This window comes from Pristis pectinata, chromosome 33 (assembly GCF_009764475.1).
Source record: "Pristis pectinata isolate sPriPec2 chromosome 33, sPriPec2.1.pri, whole genome shotgun sequence".
Taxonomy (NCBI): domain Eukaryota; kingdom Metazoa; phylum Chordata; class Chondrichthyes; order Rhinopristiformes; family Pristidae; genus Pristis; species Pristis pectinata.
This window is the reverse complement of record NC_067437.1, coordinates 12,584,285-12,602,416: the sequence shown is the minus strand read 5'-3', so window position 1 is coordinate 12,602,416 and position 18,132 is coordinate 12,584,285. Positions and strand designations below refer to the sequence as shown.

General features: G+C 38.6%; 1 protein-coding gene across 5 annotated transcripts in view; it reads left to right on the top strand.

The window, feature by feature from the left end:
* LOC127585464 (RNA binding protein fox-1 homolog 2-like) overlaps positions 1-18,132 on the top strand; it is a 240,821-nt gene that overhangs the window by 146,673 nt on the left and 76,016 nt on the right. The window contains exon 1 of one of the 5 annotated variants that reach the window (XM_052042930.1): positions 10,774-10,915. The exons of the other annotated variants lie outside the window; for them this stretch is intronic. Within the exon in view, the coding sequence (XP_051898890.1) occupies positions 10,889-10,915 (27 nt within the window). The 5' untranslated portion in view covers positions 10,774-10,888. Of the gene's footprint in view, positions 1-10,773; positions 10,916-18,132 lie in introns of those variants that run through there. 5 annotated transcript variants of the gene reach the window in all.

Below are 18,132 nucleotides of genomic sequence, written 5' to 3'. Positions count from 1 at the left end.
ATTACTGCAGATCAGGAAAACTGAAGTAAAACAAAATGTTGGATATGTTCAGTGAGTCAGTCAAACAATATTGGTGGAGGGAAAAACAGGGTTAACATTTCAAACCAATTTATTTTCATCAGCAAGGCCCCGGCTTATGTCCTAGGTAGATGTTCATCTTTCAATTTGTTTTCCTGAAAAGGAAGAATACTTTTCCAGCCACCTCATTTAAATCGGTGCAAGATTACAGTTTTTTCTAGTGTTAGCTGGCCTTTCACAGACAAATTGTTATCCAACTAACCAAGAGTTAATAGCTGGAAAACTCCAATGTAAATGCCTTAACTGAATTCAAGAATGTGTGTGAGTTAAATTATTTCTAGGCTAACATAATTTTACTTCCTTTTGACATATTTAACCTCATTATTTTTGTTGCACAGTTCATAACTTGAGTCAAGAACTAATAATTCAGTACTGCAGCTATGGACAAAAGCGGTGGACAAGTCTTTCTTTCTTTCACTGTTAACTCACTGAATTGCTTATGCAAGTGCTGGCAGCTTTTAAGACAACAAAAGAGCACAACGGTACTAATCAAATTCTTGAAAATGAAGTTGATTCTATTTGTGAAGTTTGTGCTCATTTGCTCTACTTAGGTGTGTAAGTATCTTGAGACCAATTCTGTACAGTGGGAAAGTGATATGGGTAATATACAAACACCTCGGATTCTGCTTTGAAGTGAGCTGTTTTGGAAGACTGCTGCGTGAGTCTGCCGAATTCTTAATGAAATTACAAGGTTGGAGCAGGGGTTTGGCCATGTGGACCCTCAAGCTGCTTTGCCTTTCAGTAAGATTGTAGCTGATCATCTCTTCACTTTCCTGTCCAATTTTCATAAGCCTTGATTTCTCAAGTTCAAAGATCTCATCTACTTCTGCTTCAAATGTACCTAATATGTCATTCTCCACAACATTCTGTGATAAAGAATTCCTTAGTTTTGCAACCCTCTGAAAAGAAATTCCTTCTCATTTTGGACAAGCAGTAGACCCCTTATCCTGAGTCTCTCACTATTAGCTTATGACAGCCCTATTGTGGGAAGTATCCTTTCTGTCAAGACTCCTCAGAATCTTCTATGCCTTAATGAGATTCTCTTATTGTTTAACATTCAGGAGAATTTAGACCCATTCTGCTAAATTAATCTTTCCTCATAAGACAATCCCCTTTAGTGAACCTTTGCAGCACCATGTCTAAGGCAAGAACATCCTTCCTTCAATAAGGAGACCAAACTGTACATTGTACCCCAGATATGGGCTCACCAAGCACCAGTACAGTTGTAGCTAGATTTGTGTACTCCATTTTTGCAATAAAGGCCAGCATTCCATTTGTCATTTTAATTACTTCCTGTACCTGCCCATTGCCCTTGTACAAGAAATAAAGTTAGTCAAATTTGACAACATTTTAAGAACACTTAAGTTCTCCCTACTGAAACAGATAACATCTCACCGTGATATAGTACTCCGTCAGCCATCTTTTTGTCCACTCACAGAACATATCCATACCCCTTTTTGGAGACATTATGCCCAGCTCACAATTTAATTTCCCACTTTGAGCCATCTGCAAATATTGGCACTAAGTCCCTTCATCCAAGTCACTGATATAGATCATAAAGAGCTGATGAGCCAGCACTGATACCCGAGGTGCCCCATTAATTTGAGCATGCCAACATGAAAATTGTCATTTATTCCTTTTCCTTTATGTAGGTAAACCAATCCTTTATCCATTGTAATATGTTAACCCTTAATCCAACAAGCCATTATCTTGTGCAATAACTTTTTATGTAGCACCTTATCAAATTTCAATGAAAAAAAGTGGTTTCCAATGCTTCATTAGTCAACAAATCGCAGAGACTGAGTGTATACAGGCAGATAAGCACAGGGTGGAATGAAGGATTGCTGTTGCAGCACTGAAGACCATTTACAGTGGCCTTGACTGACTTCTCAGACACCAGGATAAACCATTAGTATAATATCCTGATGGAAAATAGGAACATTCAAGATTAACTTCCTGGATTATATAGATTTGCTAGTTTCATCTGTGGCATTGGAAAGAAGGTGGCCACTGATTTCCTTGAGAACCTTGTGAATTTAGTATCAGTTGTGATGTGGGTGCACATCGTTGGTGTGGAATTCATTTAACTATAAGTTCAGTCTTTGCCAATCAATAGGAAACTTGCTTTAAGTGTAACCTCGATGCTTAGATTTTTTTCAGCATTGCAAAGGTTAACAAAACATCGTGTTTGCTGACCTACACAAGATTGATTTTAGTTTAAATACTCAGCTACACCATCTCCATGAACAGTGAAAGAATAGCTTGTTCCTATCCTGTGCCCAAGACCCACAATCTGTATAGACTACATTGGTGGGCATGTCAAAGACATCCTCTACATTTAGTTAGTGATAGCATGTGTCATAAACTATATAGAAATTGTGCATATGCTAATAAATTCTGATCATTTGAACTGCCCTTGCATTTCACAGATAAATGAGCTACTAAGATTGACTTATAGACAGTGCTGTTAAATATTTGAATATCATAGAGAGTCACTGAGCTGCACAGCACAGAAACGAACCCTTTGGCCCACCGAGTCAGTGCCAATCATCAAGCATCCATTACACTAATCCTCCACTCATCCCTTTATTACCCACATAACGATCAACACCCTTTAGATTTACCCCTCACCTGTGTACCAGCCGCAATTTACAGTGGCCAATTTGCCTAACAACTCGTGTGTCTCGAGGACGTGGGACGAAACCCACACGGTCATAGAGGGAACCTACAAACTCCACACAGCACCAAAGGATCAAAGCTGCATCACTGGAGCTGTGAGGCAGCAGCTCTACCAGTTGAACTACTGTCCACCCTAAGTATTAAAGGAAATGAAACAATATTGGTCGTGACCCAAGCCATCAACTGTCCATTTCCCTCTACAAATACTGCTTGACCTGCTGAGTTCCTCCAGCAGCTTGTTTTTTGCTCAACATTGTGATTATTTCCTTGTTGATCTCAGTTGAGAGATAGGAGGGGCTTCATTGTGGTAATGTTGGTACTCGCCTATTGATTACCATCACCCCAAGCCATTCCATACAAATCCCAAAATAGTCTGTGGTATGGTGACAGAGAAGAGAATTGGTTTGGGTTCCTATTCATTTTCTAGGTAATCTGGACAATTAACTGGCAATTGGAACTCTTCTAGTTAGGGGACAGGTTGAGGCTGATGCGAAATATGACTGTGGAAGGGAAGTATTAGAGGGTGAGCTTGCAATAAACTGTAATAAGTAGTTATCAACTTCATTTGTAGGAGGAATGGTTACAAGAGATTTTATTTTGCCTGTTTTAACTTCCTTGCCTTTTCCTTGCTGGAATTTAGAAAATAAAATGAGCAGCTGTACTTCAACTTGAACCTTTCTTCTCCACAAAGGTTAATCTTTGTGCAGAAGTCTAGAACAAAGAGCTCCACAGTCAATGGTAATTACTTGTGTAAGCTTCCAGAATGACCCATCTATGCTTAATCTTCAACCATGGATATGAAGATGGATACTAGAGATTCCTGACAGTCTTGGAACCATACATCAATGCCTCAGGATGAGGAAGATTTGTCATAGCAACATTTGAGGAAAACATTCAATCAGATGATACACATGATCTGCTCAGTATTTACATTGCAGTAGTTTGGCAACCCCAGTTAGATACCAGCAGTAAATAACAAAATGTTCTGATGAAAACTTTTTGATCTGAAATATTAGCTCTTTTTCTCTTACCACAGTTGCTGCCTGACCTGCTGAGTGTTTCCAGGATTTACGTTTTTTTTAGCTATCAGCAGTCCCAATTCACCAGTCACAAATAGCCTTTTTCAGAGCTCTTACTGGTACATCCTAATATTGTTGAACAAAGATCTAATTTTAATGCTTTCACAATGGTAGAATTTATTGGAATTGTAGCTGTATGTATTGGAAGTATTAACTGTTGTTAAGAACTCTGCAAACCTGCTTTAGTGCATTCTCTCACTTTTTTTGTGTTATTATCTACTTTGAATACCATCAGTCCTTTCCGTCTGACATAAATTGTGAATGGGGCTAGCCAGCTAAGAATGACAATGCCCAAACTTCAAATGCAGGTTGCTTCCCCTGTTAGTGTGTGCAGCTGTCAGTCTATGAAATTTTAAATTTAAAAAAATGGAGGAGTATAGGGTTTAATACTTAAGGTTCAAAATGACCTTCATAGTTGGTCTTAAATTGAGCAAAGACGATAGTAATCTTAAAGAAATATAACACAGATATGTATTTTGGCTTTTCAAGGATTATCTAAGCGTACTAACGTTTTCCCAGATGGTAGTGTTAGAGGGAGACAAGTTGTCTATAGCATTTGTGTACATTGATCACTTCTGATCTCTGGTGTTAAATAATTTGTCGAAGAATTTCCTGAATGGCATGGTAATTGATGGTATAGTTGAATTGAATGATCGGGACCAGGAGCAAGCTAGGCAGTTCAGCGGAACTATGGCTGAGATGAATTCTAACTCCATCCATTTGGCATCATATCCCTTAAATAAGGAACGTTGGTGCAGTGTTTAAATTGCTAGATTTATCGTCTAAAGATTTGGATTAGGATTTGAACATGTATTTCGAATTTGCTGACACAAAAAATGAGGGAATTCAAATTCAGTTAATGAAATAATTTTTGTGACCATGAAACTGCTGGATTCATTAATTCATCTGATTTCAGCTGGTAATATGCTTTCCATAACCAGGCGCAGACTGATAGCAATGTGGTTGACTTTTAACTGCCTTCTGAGGGCATAGGAAGCCACTGTGTTCAAAACAAAAAGTGCTGTGTTAAAACAAAAGGAAGAATAAAACTCTGCAAACACACAGCATCAACAAAGGCATCAGTTTTGGACATGGCTTAGTCACTATCAGGACAGTTAAGATTCTTCTTACAAATGTCTGGGACTGATGTCTAAATTAGGAGAGCTGTCCCAAAATCTAGCTGAGCAAAGTTCAACATAGAGCAAAGAGTACAGTTCCACCCTTGAAATCATTCCTTTAAGCTAGTATTCTAAACTCCTTCAGTTGCTGGGTATGTCCTATCCTACCAGCAGGATAAGGAAAAAGTAGCCCTATTGTCTTTGATGTTGAATGCCTAACTCATGAAGTTTTATGGAATCAAGTTAAATATGAGAAAGGAAACCTGCTCATTACCACCTACCATCCTCATTGAGCTGATGAACAATTAGAAGGTAAAACGAGGATGGTGAGGGCACGGAATGTATTCCAGATGAGGGACTTCAATATCCATCACCAAGAGCAGTTCATTAGAACCACCACACACCTAGCCAACCAAGTTATGAAAGTTTAGAGCAAGCAAACAAGGGAAAAATCTACTTAAACTCATCATCACCCATTTACCTATTGCAAAGCCATCTGTAAATGACAATATTGTGGGAGCAATCGCTGCATAGTCCTTGATACAAAAGCCTGACCTCACTCAAGGACATCCTCCATCATGTATGGCACTACTGATCATGGTAAATGAATGTTTCAGAATAGATCTAGCGGCTCAAAATCGGCCATTCATGAGGTACTGTGAGCTGTCAGCAGCAGCACAATTGTATTTTTCTGCAGTCTGTAACCTCCTGGTCTGGTATATCCTTCATGAATATGCATCTTTGGGACCAAGTCTGGTTCAGTGAGGAGTGTAAAAGGGCATGCCGCAGCATCGCCAGCTGTATCTAAAACAAAAGCTGTCAACTCTTCAATACCAGAGCTCAGAACCGCACGTGCTGAACAAAAACAGCAATCTCACAAACAAATGATCAGATTAAGTCTGCAAGCCTCTCTCATTGAGTTGTGCATAGTTAGGAAACAACTGAATAAGTAATGAGGAGGAGGTTCCAATACCATGTATCATCGCTTGTTGCATAAAAAGGTCAAAGGACAGAACAACTCCAATAATCTGGCATACTTGGGACTTTGGTGCTAGACTAGCTGACTTTGCAAGTTATTGAATGTTATTCTATCAATATCCCAACCTGCTTATAATTATTATTAAATGTTATAGTAAATTATCCAGTGAACCCAGTATGTTTAAAGTGAGCATGGGAAATGGGCCTTGGTGTGTTTGAAAGGGAGCATGTGAACTGGGGCTACAGTGACTTTCAAGGGAGCATGGAAAACATGACCTGGTGAGCCAGATTGCTGAACCTTTGGGATTTCCAAATATTAGGTTACTGGATTATCAAAGTTTTACTATAGGTTTTACCAGCAGGTTTTAGCCAGACCTGCCAAGTTGATTAATCCATCCTCCCAAAATTCCTGCTATCATAGAAGCAAGTCTTCTGCCAATTTGATTCACTCCACGTGATTTCTGAAAATGATTTAGAGAACTTGGTATAGCAAAGGCTTTGGAGACAGGGAACACCCTGCTTTTTAGTATTGAAGACTTGTGCTCTAAAGCTAGCCAAAGCTCTCTCTGATCCAGTGCAGCTACAACACTGGGATCTAATCAACAATGCAAAAAGAATGTCTATGTGTCCTATTCACAAATCCAAATCAGCTAATTACTCCGCCATTACAGCGAACTATTGATAACAAAGTGATAGAAGTTGTTGTACAAAGTGATAGAAGTTGTTGTCAGTGGTGCTGTAGAAGAGCATTCACCTGTAGGCTTACTCACCAATGCTGAAATTGGGTTTCACCACTGATTACTCAGCTCCAAATGCCAGTACAGCCTAGGTCCAAGCATGGACAAATATTCTGAATTCCAGAGATGAACTGAGAGTGTCTTCTGTTAACAATAAGACAACACCTGACAGATTTTGGTATCCAGGAGCTCTGGTAAAACTAAAGTCAAAAGGAGACTCAGGGAAAACTTTTCACTGGCTGGAATTGTATCTTGCAGAGGATTGTTATGGATGTTGGATTTTCTCATGGCTGGATCTTAGACCCAATGGTCTTGTGCTGCTTCATCAATGATCTTCATTTTGTCAGATGCTTATGAATAGGGATACTCCCTGATTGTCCAGTGTTCAGTTCTGTTCACACCTCCACAGAATGAAGTAGGCCTTACCAGCACACAGCAAGGCTTAGGCAATACTTGGGGCATGGGCTGATGAATGACAAACAACATTGGCATTACACAGCTTCAACAAGAGAGTGTCTAGCCACCTATGACTGATATTCAATGGTATTGCTAATGCTGAATCACCCACTATCAAGATTCTGGGGTTTGCCATTGCCCTAAATGGCACTTACCAACTAGGTAAGTGCAGCATGCCACAAGAACAGAAGGGAAGCTTGGGCATCCTGTGATGGGCAACTCGCTTCCTGATACTAAACTTCTTCCGATATCTACAGGATATGTAATTGAATATTTTGCACTTGCCTGGATGTGTATAACTCCTGAGTACATAGTGGCACAGCCAGTAGAGCTCCTGCCTCTCAACCCCAGCGACCTGAGTTCAATATGACTTCCACTGCTGTTCTGTGTGAAGTTTACACATTCACCCTGTGGCCGTGTGAATATCATCCAATGCCCTGAAGAGTTGCAGGGTGGTAGGTTAATTGGGCACTGTAAATTGCCCCTAGTGTGCAGGTGAGTAGTAGAATCTGGGGAGAGTTGAAGGGAATATGGGGGAGAATAAAGTGGGATTAGTGGAGATTTGCTAGAAATGAGTGCTTGGATAGTTAACATGGATTTGGTGGGTCAACGGACCCCTGTCCATGCTACGTGACTCCATAACACTCATAGCTTAATACTGTCCAGGGAAGAACATTCCACTTGATTGGCATTGTATCCACCATTGGCAAACCATGAATTCACCATGTACATCTATAAAGTGCCCTACAGTTAATAGCTTGGTGGCTTTGACAGCACCTCTCAAACTCAAGATCACTCACCAAGAAGGGCAAGGCAGAAGACAGATGGGAAAATTATCTCCAAATTCCTCACTAAGCAGCCCATTGTCCTGAATTGAAAATATATCACCATTCATTCATGCATTGCCGAGTCTCAGTCCTGAAACTGCATAATTTATACTGTGGCTGTACCTTCACCAACAGGACTGCAACAGTTCCAGGATGCAGCTCATCATGAGCTTCTCAAGGGCCATTTGAAATAGGCAATAAATGCAGGGCTGCCAGTGATGTTCCACATTCAGTAAATGAAAAAAGTAACACTTGGCTTCAAAAATCCATTCTTGTATTAAAAATAACTAATTGAATTGGCATCTATTGCTTTTAATGCTTTGGCCTGAAGAAACCCATATAGAACTGGGATAAGAAGAAATTTCTTTACTTCTGTTTGTGAATCTTTGGAATTGCCTGCCTTGGACAGCAGTAGGTGCTTAGTCATTGACTATATATATGTTTTTAGACACTGAAGAAATCAAAGCTTATAGAAATAACATGTAAAAGTGGATTTGAGGAGGAAAATCTGTGTAATCTTGTTGAAAGATGGAGCAGGCTTACTCATTCTGTTTCTCATGATCCAAATTTCTATATTGAATGACCTGGCTTTGATTTTTTTTCTTTTTCTTCTGTCTTGTCCTAGGCATCACACCAGTGGTCAAATTTTCCATTTACCCTCACAGTTCCTTTTATATCTAAATACAACAATCAAATTATTCATTAAGCTTCAGTATTTCAAGGAACAGAATATTAATGTAATCTCTGTTCAGAATCTAGCCCCTGGAGCTCTGCTAACATTCTGATAAATCTATATTACACACTTAAAAGGCCATTATATTCTCGGGGGTGATGCCCAGAACTGTGCAGGCAACAACAGGTTTGGCTGAATCAGGAAACTATTGCAATATACAATCTGCTGGAGGAACTCAGTGGATCAAGCAGCATCTGTGGTGGGGGGGGAGGGGGTGGGAGAGAGAGAGGGAGGGAGGAATTGTTGATATTTCAGGTCAAAAATTTGTATCAGGTCTGTATAGCTGTAGCACTAGTTCCTCAGCTTTATTCTAGCCTTCTACATTTTGAGATTAGTCTTTCTGATTATTACTTATTCCACTTGTGTACATGGATTCCTAAATCTCTTTGGATTTCCACTCTATCTAACTTTTCACTTTAAAAAGTATCTATTAATTCAAAATGAATAGCTTGCCTGCATTGAAATGCACTTGCCATAGTTTTGCCTGCTTCGCTAGATCAGTTTATTCCTGTCTTTCATTTTATGCCGCCATCCACCCCTCTTAGAATGTCATTGTTTTTGTGCTATTGCTGACTTGGTCATACCGCACTTTACTAATCATGTAATCAATAAATATAGTGAATTGCCCCAACTTGGATCCTTGTAGGGCATCACAAGTAACTTTCAAAATCTAGTCCATACCTGCAATACCAAATCCATCTTTCAAGGCCTAACTGATCTCCTAATCTGCACAATATTTTGTCTTCATACGTCACCTAACATTCTTATGGAAAAACATTATTCAAAGCCTTCGGGAAGGCCATATAAGCTACTTGCATTGACTGTCTCAGTCTATTTTGTGGGTTGCTTAAAAAATTCACTTTTACTTGACATGACCTCTTGATTCCCATCAAGCCAAGTGCTCAATTACTCTTTATTGCTTCTAAAAACTTCCCCATGCCAAATGTTAGACAAACATAATATATGCTCACTGTCAAATTATATTTGAAAGTTCCAATGAAGCAATTTGAAATAGTGTACAGTGTTAAAGATGCTAAATTAATTCAAATTGTTCATCTTAAGTGCAGAATCATCTGTGAAACAACAGTGGTTAAATAGATGACTCTCGGTTTCTTGGTTGGACTCTTAGTGAGGTGTTACTGGGGGCTGGCACCTCTGAATCCATATGCTAATGAGTGTAAGCACCAGGAAGAGAAAGTTGCAAAACCTGCTCTATTTTGCAGATTCAGATGTGACACTCAAATGATTAGTCAATGGGTCATAAATGTAGAACATGTGCAAAGTAAATGTGCTCATTGTCTTATGAATATTCAGAAATAAGATGCCCTCACCAGCAGCCCCTCCCCTCACTATCTCCCTGCACCCTTTCACCACATGAATGTGAGAATATAATTTTTTTCCTTTAATGCCTCTTCAATGCAATTGAGAGTTTGAATTTGAGAATCAGTATCTTATTTATCAGTCTATAGCTGTCCATTGTATGTAAGTGAGCATCAATGAGGTGCTGTGGAGAGCTGCTCTTTGTTTGAGTACTTTTTAATGACTTGCATGGTTTGTGACATTTCCTCGGTATATTGGTCCACTGAATTGCTTGCTATCGAGACCTTAGAAAGTAAACTAAAGGCATCATTTAGGTGCCGAAGGGGGAGAAAAGGCAAGGTATTCAGATATTCATATTTGTGGGGGGATTTTCAATGAACAGACTTCTGTTATATGCCTTTGAGGTACTTCAGGTTGTAAAGCTTTTAACATTTTTGAGAAAGGAAAAACTTAGTGCTCTTAAATGAAGAAAGCAAATGTATTTTTTTCCAGAAGGTTGGTAAGAAGTTAAATCCAACATATCTGGGCTTGGCATTATAAGCAGCTGCGTGTAGAAATGTCGTCTTAATTCACCTCGGGGAGTGCTGGGAGAGTGCAGACACTGGGCTGGCTTTCCTGCTTTTTCTTTCTGTGAGGATCAGGTATCAGGTTCGGAGACCGGGGGTGGGGGGTGGTGGGGGTGTGGAATGGTTGGTGGGGGAGTGGCTAGTTGTGATTAATAGCCCATGGCATGCAAGGCGGAGCCCGCACGAGCCATCTGGCCAAGATCTGGGAGTTGCTGTGGGGGAGATAACAGGAGAGGAAAGAGAGGGGCCAATCTGTGCAATCTGTGTCTCAAAGTCAAGCTAAATCAGGAATTACTCACATTTGGTTTGCTTGGTTTATGGAGAGAAAGACGATGGTTTCACAGGTATATCTTAGTGATTTTAGCTGCTGTTGTCTCTAAATGTTTGTAGAAAGTGTGAGTTGAACCATGTGCCTGTGCCGTGCAGTTTTTATTTGTACAGAATGAATCATTGCTTCTATTGTCTGCCGTGCTCTGTGCTTTCTGTTGGTTATCAGGGAGGCTGCTTGCATTCCTTGTGTTTTCCATATTCTCGGGCATCAAGACTTGTAAAATCCATCAGAAAATCAAGTCGCTTTTTTTTAAACATAAACCAGTTCCTGTGATCACGTCACCAAAAAACTGAAATCGTTTGAATTGACTAACCTGACTGATAGAGTAAAAAAATTTACAGATGTTCTTGTCCTGTGTAAAACCGAGGTTCGGCTGTCTATTTATTTAAAGAACCCTTTCTCCTTGTCTGTATACTGCAGTAATCGAGACAAAGCACAGGATATTTAACCCTGTGCATGCTGAATTTGCTTCTCATTTTAGTACGTGTGTGCTTTTCTCTGCATTTCCAGCAGTTCTGTTAAGCAGAGATGTAGGGAGCCATAATAAACCAAAAACAGCTTTTCAGTCTGAATCCATTTTACTGGCATAGGATCAAATAATTTTTAAGAGTGGCAGCAGCTCCCATCTTCATATTCATATTTTAGGGTTATAAATTATTGTGGTCATTGTGACTGAAATGTTTGCAACATTGAGTTGGTTTGGTAATTTCTTTGATTTTCTTCCTAACTTCATTTACCTGCCTAGTGACTGGATTTAAATTTGAGCAAGTGGGTGTAGGCCCTCTCCCTTCTGATCTTTAGCAAACAAAAGAAGTCAGCTGGGGAACTAAAAAAATATATATACATGGGACATAATTACGTGTGATAATTTAGACCAAAGCTATTATCCTCTTTGAACACAGATTTAATTTAATATAATTTCATTATTTTTGGTGAATGCTCTGTGTTGGTTGTTTTCTTGTACTTTCTGCATAGAATACCACACACCTAATGTTATTATATCAATTACACAAAGAAGCAGCAATGGCTTTTGCAGTCTAGGGAATGTGGTTTAGGACATATTTTATATGATGCTCCAGAAAGAGCCTGATTGAAGGTTCTTACTGGAAGAAAACAGAATTTGCAATGAAATTCTACCATCCCTGCACACAGTATGTCTAATATCGAAGTTAAGTAATTTTTACACTACATGAATGAAAGAGATTTTAATTTGAGATAAGTTGTTGGTTGTGCCAATGAATTATTTTTAAATTAATGTCATTCATTCTGATCTCCTTCATTCCAGATATTCGGTAATGCTATTATTCCACTTTGTCTTTTGTAATTCATATCTCACTTGAAATATTCCATTGATAGTTTGAACTGACAAAGGTAGTAACTGAATTAATTTCAAACGACACAAGGTGACTTTTAATTCTGACCTTAAAGCACTGAGCTTCTTTAAAAAGATTTGTATAAACGATGAAACCTGTATAAATTTAGAAACTGCAGTTAAATCTATGTCATTATACCCCAGTGCTTTACATGCACAATAGAAATTCCAAGTATCAGCCTTAAGAATGATGAGGAAAGCAAAAAAAAAATTGCAACAGTTCTCACTCCTGATTGCTTCTGAGTGTTCCATGCTGGAAATGCATGTGTACTTCAATTGAGTAAGGCACTTGTGCCTCCCTGCAGTTGGGCGGCCTGCAGACGTCTTTCTAGGTTCACGCAGGAAAAATGGACTGTTGATATGTGGGAAGTGAAGCCATTGCAAAATATCACCTTTCCAAATGGAAGAAAACTGGAAGAAAATTTTCTAGTGAGAAGGGAAACCTTTCGGTTATTGGTGCAGCGTTGTGAATTCAGAACAAACATTTTTTTTTTAATATTTCTTTCCTGCACTTAACAGTCTGAACAGTTCTTGCCTTGTAATATATTAAATGACTAAAATCTGCTTATATTAAAATAATCATTTCAGTGTCAATTTAATAACTGCTTTTGAAATTTATGTAATTGAAATTAATGATTGAGGTTGATTGGCTTAGTTGCTGCCGGTTATCCGCATGGGATATGGGATAATAAGTCTCAGAGAGGAAAACATTCTTTGGATGGTACGTGGTCAAAGATGCTTCTGTGCTTATGTCTAGTTTTCAAACGTATCTACATGCAACAACAAAAGATCAGATTTAATATTTTTTGTTTAGGGTATGCTGGTTCTTGAGTATTTGTTGGGCATTTATTCATGTAGATGGAAATTCATGTTGTCCTCTCTTTCCCAGCGAGTTGCTCAATACCAGAATAGGAAATCATCAAATGGTCTATGAAAATGTTAGTGAGGTAGCAAAATACCACTTCAGAAGACTGATTTTGGGGAATTATAAATCTTATGGTGCTTCAAATGAAAATAAGAACAAAATATTGTGACAGATCATGCAGAACATAAAATAAGAATATTAGAAATAGGGTGAGGTTACTTGTGCCTGTCCCACTGTTCATCATCATGGCTGATCTTTTAGCTCAGTGCCACTTTCCTGCACTAATCCCATATCCCATGATTCTCTTCATATTTTAAAAAAAATCTATCACTCTCTGTTTTGAATATACCCAATGACTGACCTCTTGGGTATTGATTTTCGAAGATTCCAAAAATCAACTTATCATCTTGGTCCTGAATGGCCAAGTTCTTATTTTGGATAAGACAAGATAAGATGTCTTTATTAGTCACATGTACATCGAAACACACAGTGAAATGCATCTTTTGCGTAGAGTGTTCTGGGGGCAGCCCGCAAGTGTCACTATGCTTCCGGCGCCAATGTAGCATGCCCACAACTTCCTAACCCATACGTCTTTGGAATGGGATGTCATCCTGGTTCTAGGCGCCCCAGCCAAGGGAAACATTACCGACCCACACATTTTTGGGATGTGGGAGAAAACCAGAGCAACCGGAGGAAACCCATGCTGTCGAAACCCATGGAGAACATGCAAACGCTACACAGACAGCACCAAAGATCAGCAGCTCTACTTGCTGTGCCACTCCTAAGAATTTTGTGTTTCAATTTTTATCATCTCTCATTTTTGTAAACTTGAGAATATAGGCACAGTCTGTTTAATTCCTTGTACAGAAAGCTCATAATCTCAAGAGTCACTTTGAAGAATCTTCACATCATTTCCTTTATCCTTCCTCAGGTCTGACCTGTGCTTACTGTTCCCACCAGGAGCCTATATAATTGAACCGGAGGCAAATATACTGTTGCCTTCCAATTTGTTTGCCATACCTGCCTGTTAACTTTAAGTAGTTCATATTTCAAGGACCTCCAAATTCTTGTGAATACAAACACACTCGTCATTTTAAAAAAAATTGTCCGTTTTATATAAATGGATGACCATACATTTTTCCACATTACATCTACCATGTCCTTGCCTATTCCAAAATTCCTGGGTGCCTCTGTGCATCCTTCTCAAAGGCAATGCTGCTACCTCACTTTGTATTGTCAGCAACCTTGGATATATTATACTTGATTCCCTCATCTACATTATTGAAATAGGTTGTGAACAGCTGGGCCTATTGCATTGATTCCAATGATATCCTACTAGTCATATCCTCCCAACACAAATAAGATCTGTTTGCTCCAACGTTTCCTCTCCATTAACTAATCCTCAATTCGGATCAGTTTATTACCCTTTTATCACCGAGCACTTTAATTTTGCTTATCCATCTCTTGTTTGCTACCTTATCAAAGAACTCCTTAAAATCCAGGTACTCCACATCAACTGATTCATTCCTATCTATACTGCTAGTTAAAGCTTCAAAAAAAACACTGTGACAGATTTGACAAATATATATCCTTTCGTAATTCGATGTTGATTCTGCCCAGTCCTATTATTATCAAATCCCCTGTACCACTCCTTTAATAAGAAATTCTGGTATTTTCTCTTCTGTCTTTGTCAAGTTAACTTGTATATAGTTCCTGTTTTTCTTCTCTTCTCCCCCCCCCCAACCTCTAAAATAATGGGGCCCTCTTTGCTACTGTACAGTATGAGGCATCATTAGCATTTATTAAATTTTAGTGGATCTACCAGTTATCATCTTCCAGCTCTATAGCCATCTTGTTCAAAACCCTTTAATGAAGAATCATCAGGGCCTGGGAATTTACTGTCCTTCAGTGTCATCAGTAACAGAATAGTATTGGACAAAATAATCTTAATTTCTTTGTGCCTTGTTCACTTCACCCTGGACATTATTTTCTGTGTCTTCGGTGAAGACTGTCACAAATATTTCTTTACTTTCTCTTCCATTTTTTGATTCTCCAGTATACTTTTGTCTCAGTGTATGAGGGGCCCATGTAATAATTTCCTTTTTACATAAACGTAGAAGCTCTTACCATATGTTTTGATGTTTCACTCTGGCCTACTCTCATATTCTTCTTTCCATTTCTTTGTTAATGCCCTGGCCTCTGTGCTGAATTATGAAATATTCCCCATCCTCAAGCTTGCTGCGCTTTTGGCAACATTATTGGCTTTTGCCTTTTTGATGTTTTAACATCTTTAGCTTTTTTTAATATCCATGCATCAACTACATTTCCCTTTTTTTTTGCCATAAATATATATTACTTGTAAACCATGCATTGATTCTTTGAATGTTAGCCATTGCTTTTTTTTACAGTCATACTTCTTAATTTAGATTCCCCATCTACCGTGGCCAGTTCACACCTCGTGCCACCTTAGTTTGGGTTTGATTCAGATTTAAGACCTCAGTTTCAGACTGAAGTATTGAAGTAAATCACTTTCAATTTTTTTTTATTAAAACGTTTGCACGTTATGATCACTGTTCTCTAAATGGCCCCTTAGCTATCAGATCATCAGTCAACCCTTTGTCATTACACAGTACTAAATATAAAATAGCCTGTTGCCTTATTGGTTCTTAAACATACTGATCTAAAAAACTGCATGAATTCTTCCTCCACACCATTATGGATTATTTGGTTTGCCGGCACTATTTGTAGATTAAAGTTCCCCCATGTTTATTGTACTTTCCTTGTTACATGCATGTCTAATATCCTGATTCCCTGCATTCCCTACTGGAGAGAGACCCTATATAAACACCCACCATTTTTTTTCTGCCCTTCCTGCTTTTCAGCTCAGCCATCAGGTCTTCCTGCCTCCATCTCCATTTTGCCTACACCTTCTTCATTAAAATAAAACCTAAGTATTCTGGAATTTTTAATTCCCAACCTTTGTTAATTTGTCACCATGCCTCTGGAATGGCTTTTGAATCATCCGCATTAATTTGTGCCATTAATTCAGCTACCTTGCTATATTGTGTGTTCAGATAAAGAGCTTTCAGTTTTGTCTTTTTACCATTCCTCACCACCACACCCCCTCCCAGCTCCTACTGATGCTAATTGGAGTTGTACTCAGCTTTTTCCTGCTTTTTCCTGACAGACTTAGTTGTCTTTACCATTTTGCTACTCTATTATTGTTTTGTTTTTTTTCAATTTTCTGTGTCCCTTCACCAAAACCCTAGCCTTCCCCAATGACAGAAAATGCTGGAAACACTCAACAGGTCAGGCAGGTTCTGTGGAAAGAGAAGCAGAGCTAATGTTTCAGGTCAATTTGTCAGAATTCTGAGATAAGGTGGTATGGCAATTTGTGGTAGGAGGAAGTCAGGGAAATCCACAATCTTACCACCAGGTTTATATTTAGGAAAACTGGCCATGTGAGTAATCTACCTACCATACATGCAAGTTGCATTGAATTGAATAATTTAACATATTCCTTTTAAAATGTGTTCTGTGGCTGCTTAATTATTGATATGTTCACATGAAGGTATTATGTTCTAGTAAATTTAGATAATCCAGGAAGGATAGTGAGCAACCCAATTACCATTCCTACAGAATTTTAGCATGATTGTTTGCAACCACAATTTTCAATATACACTAACAAGTTCTCAATCTGACATCACTCAGAGAGCAAGTTTGAAAATTGGGATGTGCGTTGACAATGAAAAGAGGGGTCAAGTGGTTATAGTCCTTGAAAATTCAGCAAAAATATGTCATGTTTCCACCCTGCAGTCCCAACACTATTCCTTTGCAGATCATTGGTCCTACAATCAGGAAGGTGGGCCAGCCTGATCTGAGAAGGTTGGTTGTTGGAGTGGAGATTAAAGTTTTGATGCCTTCATTGAATGTGTCCTAGTTATCCAATCACACAAACCATAATGCCGAATAAAACCTCCTCTATCTTCTACCCTCACACAAGAAATTTAATTGGTAATTGCCAAATAACAAACTGGTTAGAGTCCTTTCGAATTTTTTTGTACATCCCTCTCCTTTTGTTCCTGAGCTAGGAGCACTGAAGCCTGTTGCATGTCCTGGCTGGCACAAGTTACTTCATAGACTGGGGGTGGAATATACATCTTCAGCTTCATTCTGCACTAGGCAGTACCTTTATCTAGCAGGTGACAAACTGAAATGTGCTGCACTGCCAGATTTTGGTAGATATTTTAAAAGACACATTCTTACTTCAAGTATGTTCTATTGGTGCAAGTTGGATTTTTAATTAAATGAACTCGTAGTTTTTTTGATCTCCATTGTTTTTTAGCAAATGAATTGGATTTATTTTTTCTGTACAAGCTCTAGTTGTAGGTTCCATGTCCCAGCTGTGTGATTAATTAGTTAGTTAAGGGGGTATATCTTTGACATGCTTTGAATGAATTTCTACACTGGGAAATTTTGCAAGTTTGGGTGCTGCAAGTAAAAGGAGTTTTAGCTTATCTTTGGATTCTTATACTCATTTGAAACTTAGTCATTGTATATACAATCCTAAAGGAAAATGTGTATTCTGCCAATGATGCAATGCCCTCAATCCACTTAGTTATTGGAACTGCTGTTAGTTAGATTGCATAGAGGCAAGTTTTTTAAAAAATTGGATATAATCTGTAGCATTGGAAATAAAAACCCTCAGGCATCGAGTAAGTTAATTACATTGGCCTGTTTCATGCTGTAAGTTCAATGAGCATTACTGCTTTTGCTGATGTTAATACTCATAATATAGTTAGGTAGAGTCAGTATGGTTTTATAAATGGGAAATTGTGTTTGACAAATCTAGTTAAGTATTTTTGGTATGTAACTAGAAGGGTAGAAAAGGGAGCCAGTGGATGTGATACATTTTGGTTTTTGAGCAATATTGGATAAGATTCTAGATAAAGATTTACATAAAAGATGAATCATGGAATTGGAGGTAACATAT